Genomic DNA, 19913 nt, shown 5'->3' with positions numbered 1-19913 from the left:
ACATGAGTTCTATAGGAGATATGTATTTTACCATGTTGTCAAAGGATTATTATTAAGTAACATTAGCAGCTCCGTCTACAACAAAAAAAATGTTGTAAGCCCTCCCCCCAACTATTTTTGGACTATTTTTGTTCCCATCGTAACTTTTACCAGAACAGGGGCATGACTGCTACCTTTGCAGGAAGGAATGTACCAAATCAACCCCAAATGTATGAAATCTTCAACCTGCTGCCCAGGACCATCCTACCACAAGTCTATCCCAAGTTCTTCACTTAAACAAGCTACTTCTGAAAATAATGCTGGAACCTGAACTCAGAAAGGAAATTACGAAGCGCCCAAATCTGAGGGCAAAAAGAGAGCGTTCGATTCCTAAAAATACAAGCACAAAGTTTCCACTGAGAAACCGCCGCCTCTAAGTTATTCGTGTTGCTATTTAGCTGCAGAGCCTTCTCCGTTACAGAGCAGGCACCGGGACCCTGTGCAGTGCTTAGTCACTGCTCTGCAAGCAGCAATCCACCGGTGTGAGGGCTCCCTGGGCTCCCGAACCGAAGACTTAACGAACCGAAGACTAATGACGAGGCAGCAACCAGATAAAACTGGAAGGGCTTGGGTGCGGCCCACGTGTGAAACCAGTTTCCTACTGGGATCGACCCCACAGCGCTCCTCGCCCCAACAGACGGCCCCAGGACAACCACGCACGGCACCGCCGCCATCAACTAAAACATCCAGTGGACTTTACGATTTCGGGGTTTCTTTTCTCGCTTAAAAACGAGGTTTAATTGGGACGAGCGGCTGAGCGGAACCCTGGCTGGATGTACTCCAGGTGAGTTCCGCTACGGCACAGGCGCAGTTTCCCGCTCAGAGGGGGGTGACCCGTGCTCCGTTGAGGGACGCGGGCAGAACCGGAGACGCGGTTTGCCCGGCTCACCGCCTCAGCCCTTTCTCAGCCGAGACCGGCCGATCCTTTCACCCTACGGAGGGCTTGCTTTGGCCTTCTTCAAGAACTCTGGGTGGGTGTCCATGCTGGGGTACGGGGAGGGGGGGGGGGGGTCTCTGAGCTCTGACGCACAACATCCCCCCGGGGCGAGCGTGCCGGGGCAGCTGGGGCGGGAAGGGAGGCCGGGGCGGGGGGAAAGCGGGGAAGGGGAGCCAACGGCAGAGCTCTCACCTTGAAAAAGCCCTTGCAGCCCTCGCACGTCCGTACCCCGTAGTGCTGGCAGGCGGCATTGTCCCCGCAGACGGCGCAGGTGCCTTCCCCGGACGAGGAGCTCCGGCTGGGCGGGGATGGGAGGCCGCTGCCTCCTCCGCCGCCGCCGCCGCCTCCGCCGCCGCCGCCGCCGCCGCTGCTCTCGCCCATGAGGCTGGAGGTGGCTGCGTTGAGGCCGAGCGGTGAGAAGGCTAAGGTGGCTGGTCTTTTGGCCAGGTGAAGCCCGTAGGAATGGCTCTCCATGGGCGCCTGGCCGGCGGCGGGTCTGTCGGAGCCCAGGGGCAGGCTGAGGGAGGCAGGGTCGTAGCACATGTGGGCGGCCGCGGCGGCGGCGGCGGCGGCGGCCGCCGGCGTGTGGGGGGGCGAGTGCTTGAAGTGGAAGAGGGGGAAGCGTGGAGGCACGGTCTTCATGGGGGCGGCGTCCATCAGGTGGCCGGGGGGCAGGCAGGTCTGGGTGGGCTGCAGCGGGGGCTCGTCCCACAGGCTCTGGTGAGAGGGGAAGCCGGGCGTGGTGGGCGTGGAGGGCGGAGATTGCTTGAAGTACATGGAAGTGCTGGGCATGCCCTCGTCCGTGGAGGGCGGCAGTGAGGGCTGGTACGGGGAGAGCCGGGTGTCTTCCATCTTTATGAGGGGCCTCTGGCTGGAGGAGGCAGATTGCATTTGGTAGAGGCAGGAAGGCTTGAGCTCGTAGCTGCCCGAGTAACCCTCCATAAAGGTGCTGAAGCTGGGAAGGGAGGTGGTGGCGGTGGCGGTGATTTCGGTACTGCTCAGGTCCATGGTCAGCTTGGCATAGTCAGGGTTCATGATCTCCGAGCTGTACTCCGAGCCATACGCGTAGGTCTGAGCTGCATAATTGGAACCGGGCGGTGAAGGACTATACTGCGCTTGCACACAGGGCATATCTGCAAGGGCAAAGGGGGGGACGTTAACAACAAGCCCGGCGCGCCGAGGCCGCGGCCCGAGCCCTCGCAAACTTCTTTCCTAGAAGCTTTCCCGCATTTCACGGAGCTCAGCTAGACACCCGACCCCTGCCCTCGACAAATTCGCCTGGAGCCTTTGCCTTTCAACAAGAAATAACGCGTCGGGGATCGACTAAGCGTTAGGTATTAGGGAGCCTGCTCTCATCTAGTCGCGGGAGCAACTCACATTTATACCCGTGTCAGCGAGAGAAGAATCCACCTCAAGCTGCCCTACATCTGCTGCTTAATATACATAGGTGTCAATGAGAATTAGATAAGCAGAATGAAAACAGTTTATGGCTCTAAAGCTACCTCTGTACGCATGCAACCCTGCCATAAGATTTTCACGATGGGTAAACGAGATTATCGAATTCATAATATTAAAAATGGGATTTATTTTAAAAGAAACGGCATCTGCAGTGCATGTCAGAGGGACGACTCAAATCACAGTGTTTGCTACTTAGGAGTTGCAAACATCAATTTTGCTTACTCAACTCTGGGCCTTTGAAGCATATTTCTGGTCAGCTAATAATTCAAGGTTGCTGTCTAACTAGTAGTTTTAAGGCTTATCTGTGGTAGAACATTCTCCTAAAAAAAAAGCGGATAGTACAACATATCCTTAAATTTGCAAAAATGTAAGAGAAAAAGTATGTGGTATTTCTGTTTCTGGTTTTATGGGAAAGCAAGGTTGAGGCTGCTAATATAATTGGTTTTATCCATTAGTCGTAAAAGTTAATGTGGTTCACTGATAGCTGGTATGGTTGAAGCAACACAGTGCCTGGCTATAAAGATTTGATTTTTTTTTTTTCTTTTACTTTTCCTACTAGTTTGCTATTTGCTTCGCTGCTCTCAGGAAATAATGGACCCAATTCTGCAATCCATTTGAGGTTTGCCTGACTAAACACTGTGAGATTCTAGCCCAATATTTGCAGCCCAAACTAAAAGTGCATGGTGTGTTTCGGTTCCACAACAGAGGAATAAAATGCACAGATTAGTATAAATTCTCCTGTAAAGGGAAAAGTAAATATGCAGAAAATGTGTATCAAAACTAAGTGCAGTTCATCTCTTCTTAATCGTGGTAATTTCTATTCCAAAAGCACTTGAGAAAAAATTCATACTAAAAAAAAAAAAAAAAAGCTGTGTTAAAAGTAATGGGGTTTTCCTCAGTATTTTAAGAACTCCCCTCACTTACAATTTTAAGATTTTCAGTTGAGCCTCTCATGCAGGAATTAAAATAATTTTTTGCTAAATCAACTTTTAATTCTTTCCTGCCCACTTTGCAGATAAAGATATTTAAACTAAGCACCAGATTTCGATTATCGTACTGTCACAAACCATTCAGATCTTTCTTCTTCTCAAGAAAACATTAAAAACTGAGAAAAAAAATAGTGCTGTTTTCTGAAGTTAAGACCTTCCCCCTTGTAAATCCAAATGCTTAAAGAAAAAAGCAGCACAACCCTTTCACAAGCCTTGCCTCCCAATGTTATTTATGTATTTTTCTACCGTTCTCTTTCTTCCTGTCAATTTCTGTCTGTGCCATTCCACGCACACACATTTCATGGCAAGTCCTGTTGCTATCATTTGTTAGTTTAAGGACCAGCTGTTACAACGTAGTGATCAGTGCTTAATCAAATAAAAAGGGAAAGAAATTCCTTCCACGCAGCTCCACTGAGAGCTGACTGAGGAACACAGCTGAGCGACTGGACAGATAATGTCACAAGTGGATGTGTTGATACACAGCCCTATGAAGGAAAAAGCCTTTTCTGCTAGCTCAGAAAATGAGCAGGAGTTCAGGGAAACAGATCATCGTGCTTTTTTTCCTGCATTTTTCTGAGCATAACAGGGTTATGTCACTGAATTCCGTGCAAAGTGGAGTAAGAAAACAGAAGTCTAAAATGAGTCCAACCCGAGGACAGAAAAAATGTCCCTCACCTAAAGGTCTGGTCTCTCCTGGCTCTGCGGGACTCCTCCTACCTCGCCAGCGCACTTGACGGACTAATTCTAACCCCTGCTTTCCCACTTAGGGCACCAAGATTAATCACCCTGCAAAGTAAATAACCTGGGATTTTTTCGTCTTTATCCGACCATATTAAAAAAAAAGCCCCACAGGAGGCGCATCGAAGAGCAACCTGCCCTCGGAGCCCGAATGAATGGGTACAGAAATCCGGGTAGGGGCGTTTCAGAGCTATTCCCTCCTTATTCTGCTATCTTTGCGAGAGCTTGACATACGGGATGCCCAGTTCAACGCCAAGCTCCTCAGAGGAACACTAGCATCCCACCCATTTTCCCCTTAAATCCTGCACGTCTTTGGTCGGGTGGGGGGGCTCGAAACCCACCCCCACCCCTCCCTTAAAAGCCCTGTGAAACGCGGATCCCTTCGGGATTTAAACACCCCGCAGCCCCGGTACGGGACATCGGGGACCGCTTGATACCAAAGGGATTTGGGAAGGGCTGGGGCCGCGGCAGGTGCTTCACACCCCCCCCCCCCATAGCGTGTTCCTCCTCCTCTCCCGGGAAAGAGCCGGCCCCGCGGAGCGGCAGCTTACCTGGCGGGTATCTTGCGCGCTGAATGGTGGGGCTGGAGGTGCGGACGGAGGACGAGGCGGCGGCGGAGGGCGGCGGCGGCGGCGGCGGCGGCGGCGGGGGGGTGGGTGCCGGCTGGGACCTCTCGGCGGAGGCGGGTCTGGGGCCTGGCCTCGGCGGGGGGCGCTCTTCCGACCCGGGCTCTGTCCGCCGGCGGCGGGAGGGGGGGAGAAGGCAGAGTCAGGGGGGCGGCGGTGCCCAGAGGGGATGAGCCCCCCCCCCCTCCACACAGACACCCAGCCCGTCAGGCCTCCCCTCACCACTTCGGGGGGACCTTCCCTCCCGCTGGCGCGGTAAGCCACCGCCTCCCCCCACCGGGTGGGAAAGGGGGAGCCGGAGGGGGAGCGCGGTTCTGCCAGTTCCCGCTGCCTCGTCACACAAAAGGCAGAAAACGCACCGGGCTGGGACAGGGGAGCCGCCGGTTCGTTCTCCGAGCGAGGAGCCTGGGGAAGGCAAGAGGAGAACCGCGGGCGGGGTGACTGCAACGCGCGGGGCAGCATCCCCGTGCGTCCACTTCCCCGCGGGAACTTTTTCTTTTCTTTTTTTTTTTTTTTTTTTTTTGGGGGGGGGGGGGGGGGGGGGGGAGCGGTATGTGTATGTACCGGGGAGGAGCAGTCTGCAAGTTTCTATGCAAGGTACCGGCCGGACTTGAAGGGTATCCATCCTACCGGCCCGGCTACCCCGCCCGCCACCGCCACCACCGCTGCGGCGGGCGCGGGAGAAGGAGCGCGGCCCCGCCGCGTCCCCCCCGTCCCGGGGGAGCGGTCTGCCCCGGCCCGCCAGCACGGCCGGGGGCTCCGCGGCAGCGCCGGCCCCGGGAACCGCTCCCCGGACACTCTTCCTCCCGCTCCTTGTCTTTTTGGTTTTGCCTTCCCCGCGCCCCTCGCCTTTGATTCTCTCCCCCCCCCCCCCCCCCCGCCCCAGCCAGCTCCCGGGATGTTAAGTGACTGTCAGCTCATCCCTTTCTCTCCCGAGGGTTTTGTTCCCTCCCGAGCTCCTGCCAGGCGGCTGCCGAGCGCCCTAGGGCTCTTCTCGGCTCCCCACACCCCCCCACAGCCCCCCCCCCGAGCCGCCGGTTACCTAGAGACACTCGCTGCGCTTTTAACCATGCAACACCCCTCCGGACTGCAGCCGCCCGAGCCAGGAGCGCAGAGCCGTAAGGGCTGTAAATTAGGAGGAAATAACTACCCTTGTCAAAGCTCTTTTCTTCCTCCGTGCACTTTACATTCAGCCCCGAGTGACACCCCTCCCCACCCTGTAATACGAGGAGGAAACCGTGAAATACTCCATTGTGATTGTGACTTCTTCAGGCGAGTTTCGAAACCTTCATTTACCCGGGAGGGACCGCGGAGGGGGAAGCTCCATTGAATTAAAAAGTTTCGAGCTGGATTTCCACCGCCGGTTAGCTCGCGATTTTTTTTGGGGGGGGAAGGGGGGAGATCGCCCCGAGCCGCACGGTCACTCCAGCAAATGTCCACGAGCTCGCGTGAGATTCACCTCCGAAGAAACCGTCTGGTCTGGTTTAGTCCATTGTTTTTTAGCGGGGCTTGACTCCAGCATACAACGGTCTCCACGGAGGAGAGAAAAATAGGGCGAAGAATGTAATCGAGTGAAGCGGCTTGGATAAAAGTTAGCGATTCATTCCCAAACTTTTTTTTTTTTTTTCCCCCCGGAGAAAAAAAAATCCGATCCCAACACACCAACCCCCCTACAGAAAAAGCGTTTTCCGCCCTTTCCCTGGGAAATAGCCTCGCGCGGAATCCATCGTCTCCAAAAATTGCAAGTTAAAGAACGGCGTAATTAACTAGCCGCGCGAAGGTGAGCCGCATCTCCGCCCGGGACACAGTATCGCGATAATGCCGTCCCGATAACCGTCCCCCGACATAATATCGCAACCCAGCGCCCGCGCTTTCTCGCCTCTTTCCAAGACCGAAACTTCTTTCGCGGCTATTAAGGCGAGAAGGCAAAAGCGAGAGGCGGCGGAGAGGGAGGGGGGGGGGTTGGGGGGGGGGGAACGGGTCAGCGGCGGCGCAGCCCGGCCTCGCCGCACGGTACCACCCGTGCCGGGGCACCGCAGCCCCTCGTTACCATTTCTGACCTCCGAAGGGAAAAGTGCCCATTTCCGAGGAGCAGATGCCGGGCAGACGTGCCTAGCAAAGATCCCGCTTCATTTCAATACAATATGTCACATTCCAGCAATTACCTCTTGGGCGAGCTCTTTCGGGCTGCCGAGGGGGGGGGCTGCTCTCTCCCAAAGTGAGCTTAGATCAACCTGCCCCGCTGTCCCTATTAGACAGCTCGAACTTGTGCAAACAAAACCACCTATTTCCCAGGCGCAGTTAAAGGAAGGAGACAAATTACTGCCATTCATCACCGGCGCTGTAAACTCCCCGCCGCCGCCGCCGCCGGCAGCATCATTTCCATGACAACAACTAGCAGAAATACCTTAGTACCACCGGCTCCGGCTCCCGCTTCTCTCGACCGCAGCCCGCCCGGTTGCGAGGGACGGCGGTACTCCCCGGGCACGGCGGGGGTTGCCGAGCCCGGCGGGGAAGGCTCGGAAGCCGAGCGGCAAATGAGCATCCACGGGGAGGAGAAGGGAGGGGAGGGGAGCTGGTGGTGGGGGTGGTGGGGAAGGAGAGGGAAAAGTTTCAGCGAGAGCCCGGGCTCGGCAGCGCGTCGGCTGAGCCGCATCGCCCCGGCATCTCCCGAGCATCTCCCCCGGCGGCGCAACTTTGGCGGAGTGGGGACGGGTCGCCTCGTCCCTCTCCCTCAGCCGCTCCCGCTCGCTCGTATACGTACTCGGTTGCTGTGGAGGTTCCGTCTTTACATCTAGTTTGTAGGTGCCCGCTTCCTTAAAGGCGCATGTAGGCGCTGTCCAGCGGCAGGACCCGAGACACAAAACCCCGGAGACTCCCGGCGGCTGCAGGTCCGGAGGGTGCGTTATCCCGAGGCATGGAAAAAAGGATTGCAAAAGCCCGAGGAGCCAGGAGCCCGTCCCCGGGCGGAGGGAGGGAGGGAGGGAAGGAGGGAGGGAAGGAGCGGCCGGGCGGGCGGGCGAGGGATGCCGAGCCGCCGCCGCCGCCGCCGCCGCCGCCGCGATGTGCCTTTGTGTGTGTGTGTGCGGCGGGAGCCGGGCCGGGACCTGCGCCCGCGTCCCCGGTGCGAGTGCCCCGGGGTGCGCCTGTGCCTGCGCGGAGAGAGGGGACGGAGGCGCCTCTCTGCGCTGCTCTCCCGCTCCCTCTCTCTGAACGTCATTTATGTGAGAGGAGCCCTAGCGGCCTCTCCATAGAGCGGCTGGAATGCGAAACGTCAATAGTGACGCCATGGGAGCCTGACGCTACTGACCCCCCCCCCCCCGCCCGCCCGCCCGCCCGCCCCAGTGTGTGCGCCGCGCTCCCGCCGCACCGCGCCGCGCAGAGCCGTGCAGGAGAGCCGCGCAGAGCCGCGCAGAGGAGAAGAGCCGCGCAGAAGAGCCGCGCAGCGCAGCGCGGGTGAGGCGGACCGCTCCGCTCCGCTCCGCGCCGCCGCCGGCGGGACGGGGTGGCCGGCCGCTCGCCTCGGGGCCGGCGGTCCGCCACAGCCCGGCGAGTCGCTCCCAAGACAGATTATTATTGTTGTTGTTGTTGTTATTATTCTTATTGTCATCAACAACAGCGATCGTGTTGTGCCGTTTGGCGAACGCAGCAACTCTTTACTGGAGTGGTTCAAGGGGAAAAGAGCTTTGCTTGGTTAATTAGTGGCACTTTCAGGAGGAATTATTAAAGGTTTCTTTTTTTTTTTCTTTTTCCCTTTTTAATTTTTTTCTTTTCCCTTTTTTCTTTTTTTGTTTTTGTTTCTTTTTTTGTTTTTGTTTCTTTTTTCCCTCCTCTTTTTCTTTTCTTTTGAAAACTTCCCAGCGCGGAGGAGCCCACAGCAGGTTGTGGAAGGTGCCGCTCTCAGCGGGCACTGGGGCGAGCGGCTTTGAGAAAGTCCGGGCTCCCCTCCGCCTCTTGTCTGTCCGTCTGTCTGTCCGTCCGCGTCCGTGTGTCTGCCCGGGGCACCGGCCCCGCGGCGGCGGCCGGCGGCAGCAGCAGCAGCAGCAGCATCAGCCCTGCCCGCCGCCGCGCCCGGTGCCGTGTTTTACTTCCGCTGCCGGCAGCCGGCCCGTTTGCTATTGTCATGGCGGCCGTTAACGGCCGCGGCTGGGCTTGTGCTTCCTACGGAGGGGCTCTGTGCGACACGACTTCTACCGACGGCGGCCGGGACGCGCCGGAGACGGGCACGGGGCGGGGGGGGTGTCTCCCGGCTCGGCGCACGCCTGCCGCCCGGAGGAGGAGGAGGCGGCACCGCCGGCGGCGCTTTCGCTTTGCCCGCTCTCTCCCGGCGGCACCGGGCGGCGCGGAGGGGATGGCCGGGGCCGGGGCCGGGATCCCCTTCCCGAGGCGGCCGCCGGGGCCTCCCTCCCGGGCCGGCGCGGCTGCCAGGCCCCCCGCTTCCCCCCCCCCCCCCCCCCCGCCGGGGAACCCGCCGGCCGCCGGGCTCTTCCCCTCCGGACGCAGCCAGCCCCCGGCGGGGCCAATCAGCGCCTCCACGTCACCGCGGAACGCCATCCTCGTGCCGCCGCGGCCAATCCACGCACAGGACGCGGCGGGCCCCGTTCGAAGGGCGGGGCGTAGCGGGCTGACGCACGGCAGCCGCGTCATTGACGCAAGCGGCGTTGCTAAATTTAGCCGCCGGGCCCCGTGCAGGGCGAGCGGGATCGCGCGGGGGAGGGGGCGGAGCCCCAGCCCATTGAGCGGCGGCGGCGGCGGCGGCGGCGGCGGGGCGGGCGGGCGCGCGGGGCTATTTTTGGACAAACCCCCCCCCCCCGGTTGTGATCCGGCCAAACCAAATATAGATGCGGGCGGGTATTTATAGCGCCGGCGAGTCCCATTGTCGTGGGGCCGCGCCCCCGCCCGCGCCCGGCTTCCTCTGCGCAGGGGGTGGAGTGCGGGGACCGCCCGCCCGTGGGGACCCCGACGCGCCCACGCAGCCCCCCCCCCCCTTCTCCCCCCCCCCCCCCCCCCCGGCTGCCCCCCCGCGACTCTCCGGAGGGAGAAAGGCGCAGCCGGCCGCTGGCGGCGGGGAGCCGGCCCCGGTTCCCCCCCCCAAAAAAATACAAAGTCGCGCCGGGCCGCGTTTGGCGGCTGGGCTTCCCCTCCGCATGGCCGGGCCGCCGGCTCGGGGCGATTCCCTCGGTGCAGCGTGCGCTGCTTTCCTTCCCCATCCCACCCCATCCCATCCCATCCCATCCCACCCCATCCCATCCCTGCCCTCCCCCGGCGAACCCCTTGACATTCCCGAACGGCGGCCAAACGCCCGCTGCGGGAGGGGGGACGGACGCTAGAACCAGGATTCCTCCCCCCCCCCCCCCCCCGGCCCCGCTGGTGAAGGACACGCGTGGAAGCGCGGGGTGTTTCCGCGGCGGGGATGCCCCGCTCGGCCGCGGCGGGGATACCCCCTGCCTGACGCAACGGAGCGGAGCAGGGGCGGCGGCGGGCGCGCATAGCGCGGCGGTGACCTCATGGCAGAAGCGGCGGCTGGTTGGGAGTCCTCCCCCCCCCCCCCCCCCCCCCCCTCTTCCAAACCAATCCCCCCCCCCTTCGCCTGTTGAGTAAGCGCCGGGAGAAGTGAAAATGCCATGACGGGCCGGTGCGCTCATCCCCGGTGCTGACACGCCGCGAGAAGGGAGATTCCCTTTGATGCCGCTGCCTGCGTGGGCGGCTGAGGGCAGGCGAGGAGAGAGGGTGGCACTTTCCGCCCGCCGCTCACCCCGGGCACCGGCCCTGATTAAAAATACTCCGCTTTCCATGCTGTCATTTCTCCTTTGCATCTCCGGTCCTCTCTGCTGGGAAAGGGACTCGGCGGAGAGCGGCCGCCGAGACCGGGGCCGGGCCCCTCGCCCACCTCCGGGCGGGCTACCCCCCGGACCCCCCGGGCTATCGAGTCCCGCCGTCATCCCGAAACTCGCAGCTCCGCGCCGACAGCGTGTGCGAGCACAAAATGTCGGTACCGGGTGGACGGTCCTTGACACCGTATTGCCCCCCCCCCCCATTTCCCCTCCCCGGGCACTCCGTGCAACTTCGCAGCTTCCTCGAGCTGTTCCTGTCTCCCACGGCGTGAAAATACCGTCATGCAAGAAGGCTAAAAAAAACCCACCCAAACTAACAAAACCCACCCCAAAAACGGCAGCAAGAGTGTTTTGAAAGCCTTTAAAATAATCTTCGAGGTGCTATTTAAAGAACTGCTACGCAGGAAACGGGATATTTGGAGAAAATGGTTAGAAAGTGGCCTCGAGAGCGCTACGCTTTTCCGGGGAAATGCGGGTGCTGTGCGGGGAGCCGGGTGCTCGCTCACTGCCCGACCGAAGGCAGCAGTTTCCTCCGGGGAGAGCACGGTCTGCTATTCTGCAGTTATTTATGACATGAGAGGTCACTCACTATCCGCTGCGTGCTTCCCAAGCGGCGAAAAGGAAGTCCTTCGTGCAAGGAGCTCCCAATCTAAGGATAAACACCGGGGTGGAGGGAGAGATAAGGACAGGAACAACACCAGGAAAATTGTCTAACCGGTGTGTCCGCATCAGCTTGATTCGCTGGAGGCGGCAGTGCAGGAGCGAGGGCCAGAAGGATGTCGTTCCCGGGGCTTATTGGATAACTCAGGATACTCGAACCAGGCACTGGGGGCTGTGCAACGAGGGGAGGAAGCCTGTAGCAATGTGAAGGAGGCTTTGGGAGAAATAAAGCACCAGGAGGTGGGGAAGGTTGTCGAAGGACGTTTGCCGGGTGATGCCAGAGTTGGGGAGACTGAAGGTGACGCGGGGGCACTGGGAGCAAACAATGTGGAGAGGCTGAGGGGTTCGCTTCCAGTGCCCACCCGTGCATTTGCATTTATGGCCAAATAACTTGATGACAGCTCATCGTCAGAATTTGCAGTTGACTCCTCCAAGACCAGAGCTCGTGCGGTCCAGGCCAGTCTTTAGGCTGCAAATTTCTGGGACCAAGGCAGTGAAAATGTCACTGTTTTTAGGCTTTTACTGCAGAATTTAAATACCCGAGTCGATCCAGAAATCCTGACCAGCTGCCATCTATCTGGGGGCACCTAAATTCAGTAGCACCATAGAAGTGCTCTTTGGAAGGTCACCCAGTCCAACCTCCTACTCAAAGAGTATCCCCCCATATTACCTATAAATTTACCGGTTTTCCTCCAGGATGTAGAAACCAACAGTTCCTCTGCCTGAATGCCACCTCCTAGGAAAACCCCAAAAGAGGAGTCAATTGGTGCACCCAAATTACACGATAGCTCGGTAGTTTCAGCACTTGCACAGAAAACAGGACATCCAGGTTCACACAGTTTGTCTGGGGCAGGTGGGGGAGGGTGAGGATGGGGAGAGTCATTCCCTACATTCCCCACCTCCCAGGAGATTGCTGTAATCCCTGCATCATTCTGGGTGGCATCTCACCCACCTGTTTGAAGTGGTGAAAGCGCTTTCAGGCTTGTGTGCAAGCACTGTAGTCTAGCGCTTCAGGCTGTCTGCTGGGATGGAGGAGATCTGCCTATCCGTTCCCGCTCCATGGACGGCTTGTGTTATTTTATGTTAAACACGTATAGTGTAAAAAGGCTGCCATGGCCTTATGCGAACTTTCTCTCTTGCCTGATTAATCCCTTCCTATTGAGCATGATTTCTATAGTAAAAGCTCTCTTTCCCCTCCATACCTTCCTAGACAGCCAATAACCTGGTGATGAGGCCATTCTCTCGGGTAACGGTCGGTGTGAATTTGAGTCTCTTTAAGCAGAGAAAGGAGCTGAATCCCAGATCTCCCGTTTTCTAGGGAGCGCTGCAATCGACAAAGCTACAGAGCCAAAAGAAGGTAGCACCCATCTTCTTCCAGCGGTGCCTTTGAAAAAGCTCATAGGTAAGCATCTTCAAGATAGGGTTCTGATACCCTGAGACTTCCCGCAGTCCTGAGCTACGTATCCTTGCTCCAGAGGGGTGGGATTTGGGATGCGGCCCCTGTCAACTTGTGGCAGGCGGTCTGATTTTGTACCCTTCCGCTCCCTGCAAGCATGCGAAGAGTTAGATGATGAATCTGTATTTCTGGATTTCTGTCTGGGTATGGGGCACTAAAGAAAACACTGCAGTTTTTAATTTGGTCAGCTAAAACCTCGTTGGGTTTAGGTCTGAGTCAGAATCCTGCCCTTCGGAGGTATCCTGCCATTCAGAAAATAGATGTAACAGGTGCTGGTGCTGATCAAGGTGACTGAAGTCTTGAAAACAGGATGTGGTCCTGGTCAAAATGACACCTAGCTGAGTCTGGATAGCCTGGAACAGCAGCTCTGCCTCGGCTGCCTTACACGGTTAGGCCAGCAGATTTCTGTACGTGAGGGTAGCATGCTACAATAGGTAGTCAGGACACCCAATTTATCACCGCTGTGTTTCCAAACTGAAAGAGGAACTCATCCCGCCTCCTTTGCTTGAAAGGCACCCTTGTCATACAGAGGTCATGATGGGGTAGAGGGGAAGGCCTAGCTCAGCCTTTGGTGGTGTTTCTGGCAGGGTACCCCCTGCCAAAACTGAGCCCTAGTCTTGACTAAATTAAGTCCCAGCCTAATCTAGCCTGCCACCATACTTTTACAGTCAAAAGTTTATATTTTCTTTTCCCAACTAGTTAAAGAAATGGTCGGGTGGTTTATGCTCAGATTTTCCAAATGACTGTAACTGGATCGAGGCCATGCATTGGAAATTTTTGCCCCAAAGGAAGAAATTTTGAGAAAGATTCAAATGATTCAAACCCAGTCTTTTATGAATGTTAGAAATATGCGCAGTATGCTTTGTTCACAATAGCTCTGTTTTCCCAGACAGAAGCTCCACCAACTGGTGGAATTGCCCTGGAATTCTGCAATACCACAGATGGGGAGGCTTGAATATTCCTGGACTGACTCAGCCCGTTCACTTTGCCTGGCTTGTAAGACAATAGGCGATTCTTTCTTGCTCGTGGAGATCCAAAATTAAAAGTAAAGCAGGTCGCATATTAACAAAAGGAACGACTGCCTTTCAGACAAACCCACAGACCGAACTGTGATCTGTTGAGAGTATAATTCCTACTGCCCACGTAAGAGCTGATTAGGAATGGGAGAAGCCAGGACCAGACAAGGTTCAGACATGCAAGCATAGCAGATTATTAAATAAGGAGATGAAGAAGCATTCGGAGGCATCTTAATTTAAGTACGTTAATTATGTAATAATGAAGCAGCTTTAAACTGGATTTATCATGGATACAGAAGAACTACAGTTCACATTGGCCTTGATTCTTTCAAAAGGACAATCTTATTTGTGTTTGCTTAAAGAAAAATGGGGGGGGGGAGGAAGAAAAAAAAAAAGCTCGAGCTCATCTTATCCTGGGCAAAGATCTTGAGGAGTGTAACGTTTATTACAGAGAGGTGGAATTTAATGAAGGATCAAGGCCATGGGGCTGGTTTATAAACCCCGAAAGTTAAAATTTTTTCCCCCTCCACCTTATAATTAATAAAATAATAGCAATTAGCATTATTATTTCATAAGTTTTTTTTCCCATGGCTTCCTTCTGAGCCCTTAGTTTATAAATTTAATTCTTGACTGGATTGTCAATCTCTATTCCTAAGAAGGAGTCTCTTTACTTACCACACGGAGTACTACACAAATGCAACTGTATCATCGTAAAGAAAATAATCATTTATGCCAGATAATCATTTAGGCTTGTTCAGCAGGCATTGCCGTTCTGGCAGACTAATACTTTCTGTTCGTGTTGACAAAGGATAGCTCCTCAAAAGCATCAACTTGTTATTTATTCCATTTCCTAACATCTTTCTATGAGCAGAACCGTTTAAATTCCATCTGTTCTTATTACCTCATCTTTCCGGTTACCCGGTTTGGTTTACTCCTAATGATCTCCAAACCATTTACCTATGTTACCGGGCATTCCATTTCATTTACTGTCTCTCTCACCTCTTCTTGGACTGCATTTTCTTTCCTTCCTACTATTGCCCTCTCCGTTTCTCTCCCTTCTTGCTACTGTGCTATCCGAACCGCCCATATCCAAGCACCATCAGGCAGCAGTTCCTCAGCTGGGGTAGGATGAGGGGTTCGAGGAGAGGACGGTGGCAGAGTCCAGCTGCCAAGGCAACCGACCGTCTAGGTTTTTTTACTAATCGGTCCATCTTTCCCTCCCCGCGCTGCGTACGAAAGACCAGAGCGTGGTGTATGCACTCTAGGCCTGAACTTACAGCCCTAGCTCCAGGAGTAGTGTGGTGAGCTCAGAGTCTAGTCTTTGGGGTTGTGAAAATCATCTTGAAATCCAGACTTGAGTGAAACTGGCAGGTCGCGGCTGCCGGAGCCCATAGCGGGCTGGAAGTGTCATACCTGGAGCTGCATGAGGCGCGCTGCTCTGTGCAGCAGCCCTCTGGAGACGGCGGGAGCGAGCCGTGCCAAAACAAACTTACAAACAAAAGGAGCGAAGTGCGCCGAGCGCAGGTGTGCTGCTGCAGGACCAGCTTAGGGAAGCGGGGCTGTTCCTCTTCCACCAAAGAGAAGGAGACCGCTGCCACTTCTGCAGGAGAAGCTGTGAGAAAGGCAAAACAGCAAAAATTGGGAGCGTCAAGAAGTGAAAGCCAAACCCATCTAAATACAGCTTTAGAAAACAACCATCACTGCTTCTGGGGCACCTAGGGCAGAGATCCAAAATTATAGAAGGGCTACGTGTCTCAGTGATGGAGGCGAGGGGGAGGACGACAAAGAAGAGAGGTTCCACGCCTCGTCTTCTGCTCGCTTAAGTTATCCTCCCTTGAGCGTTCGAGCTTCGCAAAGGCAAACAGGAAGCACCGCAGTGGAACTGAAAATCAGTGGAGCTGCTCGCCGCTGTAGCAGAAGGTGCATGTGTTTTTCTAGTAAAAGGACCTCCCCACTTTCAAAGGAGCAAAGTCATAATAGGTCCTCTCTAATTCCTGTGACTCTGAAAGAGAAGACCAGCAAACGTTCTTTGCAAAGACTACTGAAAGTCAGCATCGTTCTGCATAGTTTTGGCCGATCTCAATGCTCTGCCTTACAGGAAGGGAATGGAACGTCGTGCAGCAAGAGGATTAATGCTTGAACAATCTCCTATTTTTTACTAGGATACGTTTTGTATTTTTGTAAGAAATTTGTTGGGGATGATGAGGCAAAAGCTTTGTCACGTTGCAGTTAAATTTGGCACTAGAAACTAACGCATAATTAGAAGTTCCGGGCAAGTTAAAAAACAAATTTAATAATTCCCATTTTGTCTTTCCTCCTTCATCAAAGCTTTCATGTGCTGAGTGCTAGAATAACTCTGGTGTTTTCACCCTACCAAAATTCCCCACTGATCATTCCGCGCATTTGTGGTTCCATGCAAGGGGGAAAAAAAAGCTTCCTGCCATCTGTTCTGAATTAGATATCTTTTCCTATTATATTTCCCGGCTTTATTGTCTCTGTTGTTATGAAATAGTAACTTAAATTTGCAGTATTTGTACCCTTAAGAGTTTAGGCAATTCCCTTTATTTTCCACGCTGCTGCTCTTAAATTAAGACGAAGAAACAGTATCCTGTTTCCAATAGACAGATAACACCGCTGAGCTTCACCGTTTTATCAGTCACTATGCCTTTTCCTTGCACGGTGCTTTCTAGCGACGAGGGCACAAAACAGTCTCATAAATAGGCTTTTACTAAAAATTATGTCCTTTCACGATCGCTTCCCTTCTAGCTGTTCAATTGGCTTTTTAACTGCTTCGCCACCTCGCAAAAGCTTCTGGAGGGCTCCGCGTTACCTGCGGGTTTTGCGTCCCACGAGCACACTCCGTGAAAATCCCATCGCCCTTCCATTGGTGCCGAGGAGCGTGCAAGGAATGCGCTGCTTTTAGATTTCTTTTTAAACTTCCCCCCCCCCCCCCCCCCCCCCCCAGCGACCGAGCGAAACCCACTTTGCTCCTCTTTCCCGCATCACGCACGGCTTAGCGGCGAGATCCACTCGGGATTAAGGAACTGCCTATTCCCAAGGGAGAAGCCGCAGAATGCCAGCGGCGACTATTCCCCCCCACCCCCCCCCAATTTTGCGCAGCCCCGCTCAGCGAAAACTCCCCATTTCGCCGTTTCTCCGGGGCTCCTCGGTTGTTACAGGGCTTTAACCGGGGGGGGGGGGGGGGGGGGGGGGGAAGACTTCAGCCGGGAGAGGGTCGTGTCCCCCCCCCCCCGCGGCGGCGGCAGCGCGCGGGCAGGTGACGGCGGCGGCGGCGGCGGCACGCGCGCCCGGTCCCGTGACGCGGCCGGCGGCGGGCTTGGAGCCCGTCCCGCCCAGCTGAGCGCCGCGTGACGCCGCCGACCGGCGGCGCCGCCAACAGGTGTCCCCGCGCCGCTGCCGGGACCGCCGGGGCACCCCCCTCACACACACAGACACACACACACCGCCGTGTCGTCGTCCCCCGTCCCCCCCCCCCCCTCCCTCCGCGGTGACCCAGCCCGGCCCCTGGCCCCGTTCCCGGACCGGGAAGGATCCACTTTTAACCGAGGGGGGGGGTTCCCCGCTGGGATGGACGAGCCCCGGCTCCGGGGCACCGCGCTTCCCCCGGCAAAGCCGGCACCCGGGGACACCCCCCGCGGCACCGTTTCCACAGGGGACTCGCCGAGACCCGCTCCACGGGTTGCGGGAGGGAGGGGGAGGGAAGAGGCGTTTTGAAGCTGCCCTGGGGCTACCGGGCCCCCGCACCTCGCGGGCCCCACCGGGGTCTCTGCGGGCAGAGCGGGACCGCCAGAACCTGGGCGGGCGACTCCGCTTCCCGGAAGCCCGGCACCGGCTCTTACTCTTTTATTTTCCGTGGGGTTTTTCCCCGAGGATGGGGATGGGGGGGGGGGTTAGAGGGGGAATCCCCCTCCCCCCCCCCCCCCGGCTCGGCGGCCCGCGCGCTCCGCCGCCCCGCCCCCGTCACGCGCTTGCCGCCGCTCAGGCCGCGCGCGACGCCCGGCTTCCCCCCCCCCCCCCCACCGCCGCCAATCTCTCTGCGGGGGCGGGGCCGGGGCCGGCCCGTCACCTGACACCGCCCACGCCGCGCGCGCGCGCGCGGCCCGGCCCCGCCCCGCCCCCCCCAGCGCGTGCGGAAGGCAAACAAACGGCCGGAGCACCGCGCGCCTCCTCTTTCTTTTTTTTTTTTTTTTTTTTTTTTAATTTTTCCCCTCTCCGCCTTCTCCGGCTATAAATAGCCCGCGCCGTGCGTGTGTCACGTTCCCATTACGTACGCCTTACGCTGACGCACGGGGGCGGGCGCGCTCCGTGACGTCAGCACGTATCCGGCCAATCTATAAATAAACTTCCGGCGGCCGGTGCCAGGGGCGGGCGCTGATGTCGCCGTCGTCGCCGCCGCCGCTGCTGCTGCTGCTCCCGCTCCCCCGGGAGCGGCCGGCCCCGTTGCCCTGGTGACCCGCGGCCTCGTTTCCTCAAGCGGCTGCTGGGCGGCGGCGGCGGCGGCGGCGCCGCGGGGGGCTCCGGTCCTGGTCCCGGTCCCCGTCCGCTGGGAGCCCGCCGGGCCTGCGGCCTAGTTGGGGAGGAGCGCCCGGGGGCGGGAGCGGGGGGCTGCGGGCCTGCCCCGCCGGCGCTGAGTTGCTGCTATCCGTGTAGAGCCTCACCCCTTGGTGAGGTGGTAGTGCGGCACGGCTCGACCCGCGCCTCTTAATTGCGTACTTCTAATTAGTTCCCTGCTGCGAAGGCAGTAGGTTTTTGGGGGGGGGGGTGCCCGCAGTGAGGTGTGGGGTTCCTCTCAGCCGGGGAGGGGAGCCGCCTGAGGAACTGCTGTCCTCCGGTGTCGAGTTTGGGGAGCAGCGTGCACCCTTGTGGAGGGGTGAACTGCGCTCGAACAGCAGGTGATGCGGCCTTTCCCCCTGCCCCCTCTCCTCACCCGGCTGCATAGCAAGTCCAGAGCTGTGGCAGTTTGCAGCCATGTGTTTTAAATCATTGTTCATCTTAAAAGTGTTGACCGTGAGTTAGTAATTCAGTAGTTGCTCTGCAGTCGGCCCAAGTCCGTGTGTGGTAGAGATGGAGCACATAGCAGAAACGGTAACTTCGGCCATCCTGCTGTCCTCCCTCGAGCCTGAGATCCAGATCCCAGATAGAGTTTCAGGGAATCTGTATATATTTTAGCTGGCTGTTAGAAATACAGTATTCCCTGCTCGTAGGCTTAGCTGCAGCCACCTCCTAGGAAGTAGCCAATGCTTTTTTGGATCCCTTTAGGTCAAGGAGGGAAGGGAATGTCACTCTCGCAGGCTAGGCAAATGCTCTAACCACTGGTCTGCTGTTTCAAAGTGGCTGTGGTGGTGGGTCTCCATGTCGTCAGTATGTATTTGGCCCCTCAGGGCTAGGGGTGTAGCAAGATAATTCGTTTTGCAAGCAGCTGTGCTGGCTGAAGATGCAACTCTCCCCCAGTGGTTTGCTGCCTTTCCTCTGCCAGAGTTACCGCCCCCACAGCTCTTGAGTTAATGTTGGATAAGTGAGCAGCTGGGAGAACGGTACTAATTTTGCCTAAAGCACACTAGGGAGGATTCGTACGATCTCTTGCTGGCAGAGGTTTGGACTTGGTTATCTTTGGCACGTAGATGATGACAGCATTATATGGCAATAATACATTCGCCTAACGCAGTGATGTTTGAGAGAAAATACCTGCCGGTTGCTTTAGGCATTGGGACAGTTTTCTTGCGAGTACATGGTGTCTCTGGGATTCAGGTGGGTAGACAAATGCTCAGGTCGGTCGAGATGGTAATACCTGCGGGTCTGTTCACAGCAGTGCTAGGTGTCTGAGTAACCTCTTCTGGTGAAAGCGTAGGTGTGGGCAGCGTGTTTGGCTCTCCTGTCTGGGCATCTCGCTTTCATCCTAAATGTATAGGGCTAGGTTCAAAGAGAGGTCTGCCTGACTGGCTGAACAACCTATTGAAAAACAATTCTGGAAAAAGAAATCCAATTCTAGTACTTAAACTGTTGCTAAGTAGTGTGATAATTAAATTATTACCTAGTTTTGATTGTAAGCTTTCTGGGTAGGGGAGCATCACAATTATTGGCCATCTCATGCTTCTTATTGCTTGCACCAAGATGTGTTTTTCTTCCAAAGACTCTTTGT

General features: G+C 56.6%; 1 protein-coding gene across 3 annotated transcripts in view; it reads right to left on the bottom strand.

Annotated features, from left to right (window-relative positions):
* The window catches only part of NR4A3 (nuclear receptor subfamily 4 group A member 3), a 29399-nt gene extending 21685 nt beyond the window's left edge, over positions 1 to 7714 (bottom strand). Inside the window, exons 1-3 of one of the 3 annotated variants that reach the window (XM_030012404.2) lie at positions 7552 to 7714; positions 4713 to 4892; positions 1169 to 2109 (exon numbers count right to left, since the gene is read on the bottom strand). In XM_030012404.2, coding sequence (XP_029868264.1) covers positions 1169 to 2107 — 939 coding nt within the window. In that variant the 5' untranslated portion in view covers positions 2108 to 2109; positions 4713 to 4892; positions 7552 to 7714. Of the gene's footprint in view, positions 1 to 1168; positions 2110 to 4712; positions 4893 to 5829; positions 6049 to 6083; positions 6677 to 7551 lie in introns of those variants that run through there. The other 2 variants (XM_041122897.1, XM_041122898.1) reach the window with 2 other exon arrangements.
* Between the last annotated feature and the right edge of the window lie 12199 nt (positions 7715 to 19913).

The sequence above is a fragment of the Aquila chrysaetos genome, chromosome 4 (assembly GCF_900496995.4).
Source record: "Aquila chrysaetos chrysaetos chromosome 4, bAquChr1.4, whole genome shotgun sequence".
NCBI lineage: Eukaryota > Metazoa > Chordata > Aves > Accipitriformes > Accipitridae > Aquila > Aquila chrysaetos.
The sequence above is the reverse complement of the archived record's forward strand: the minus strand, read 5'-3'. Positions and strand labels throughout refer to the sequence as shown.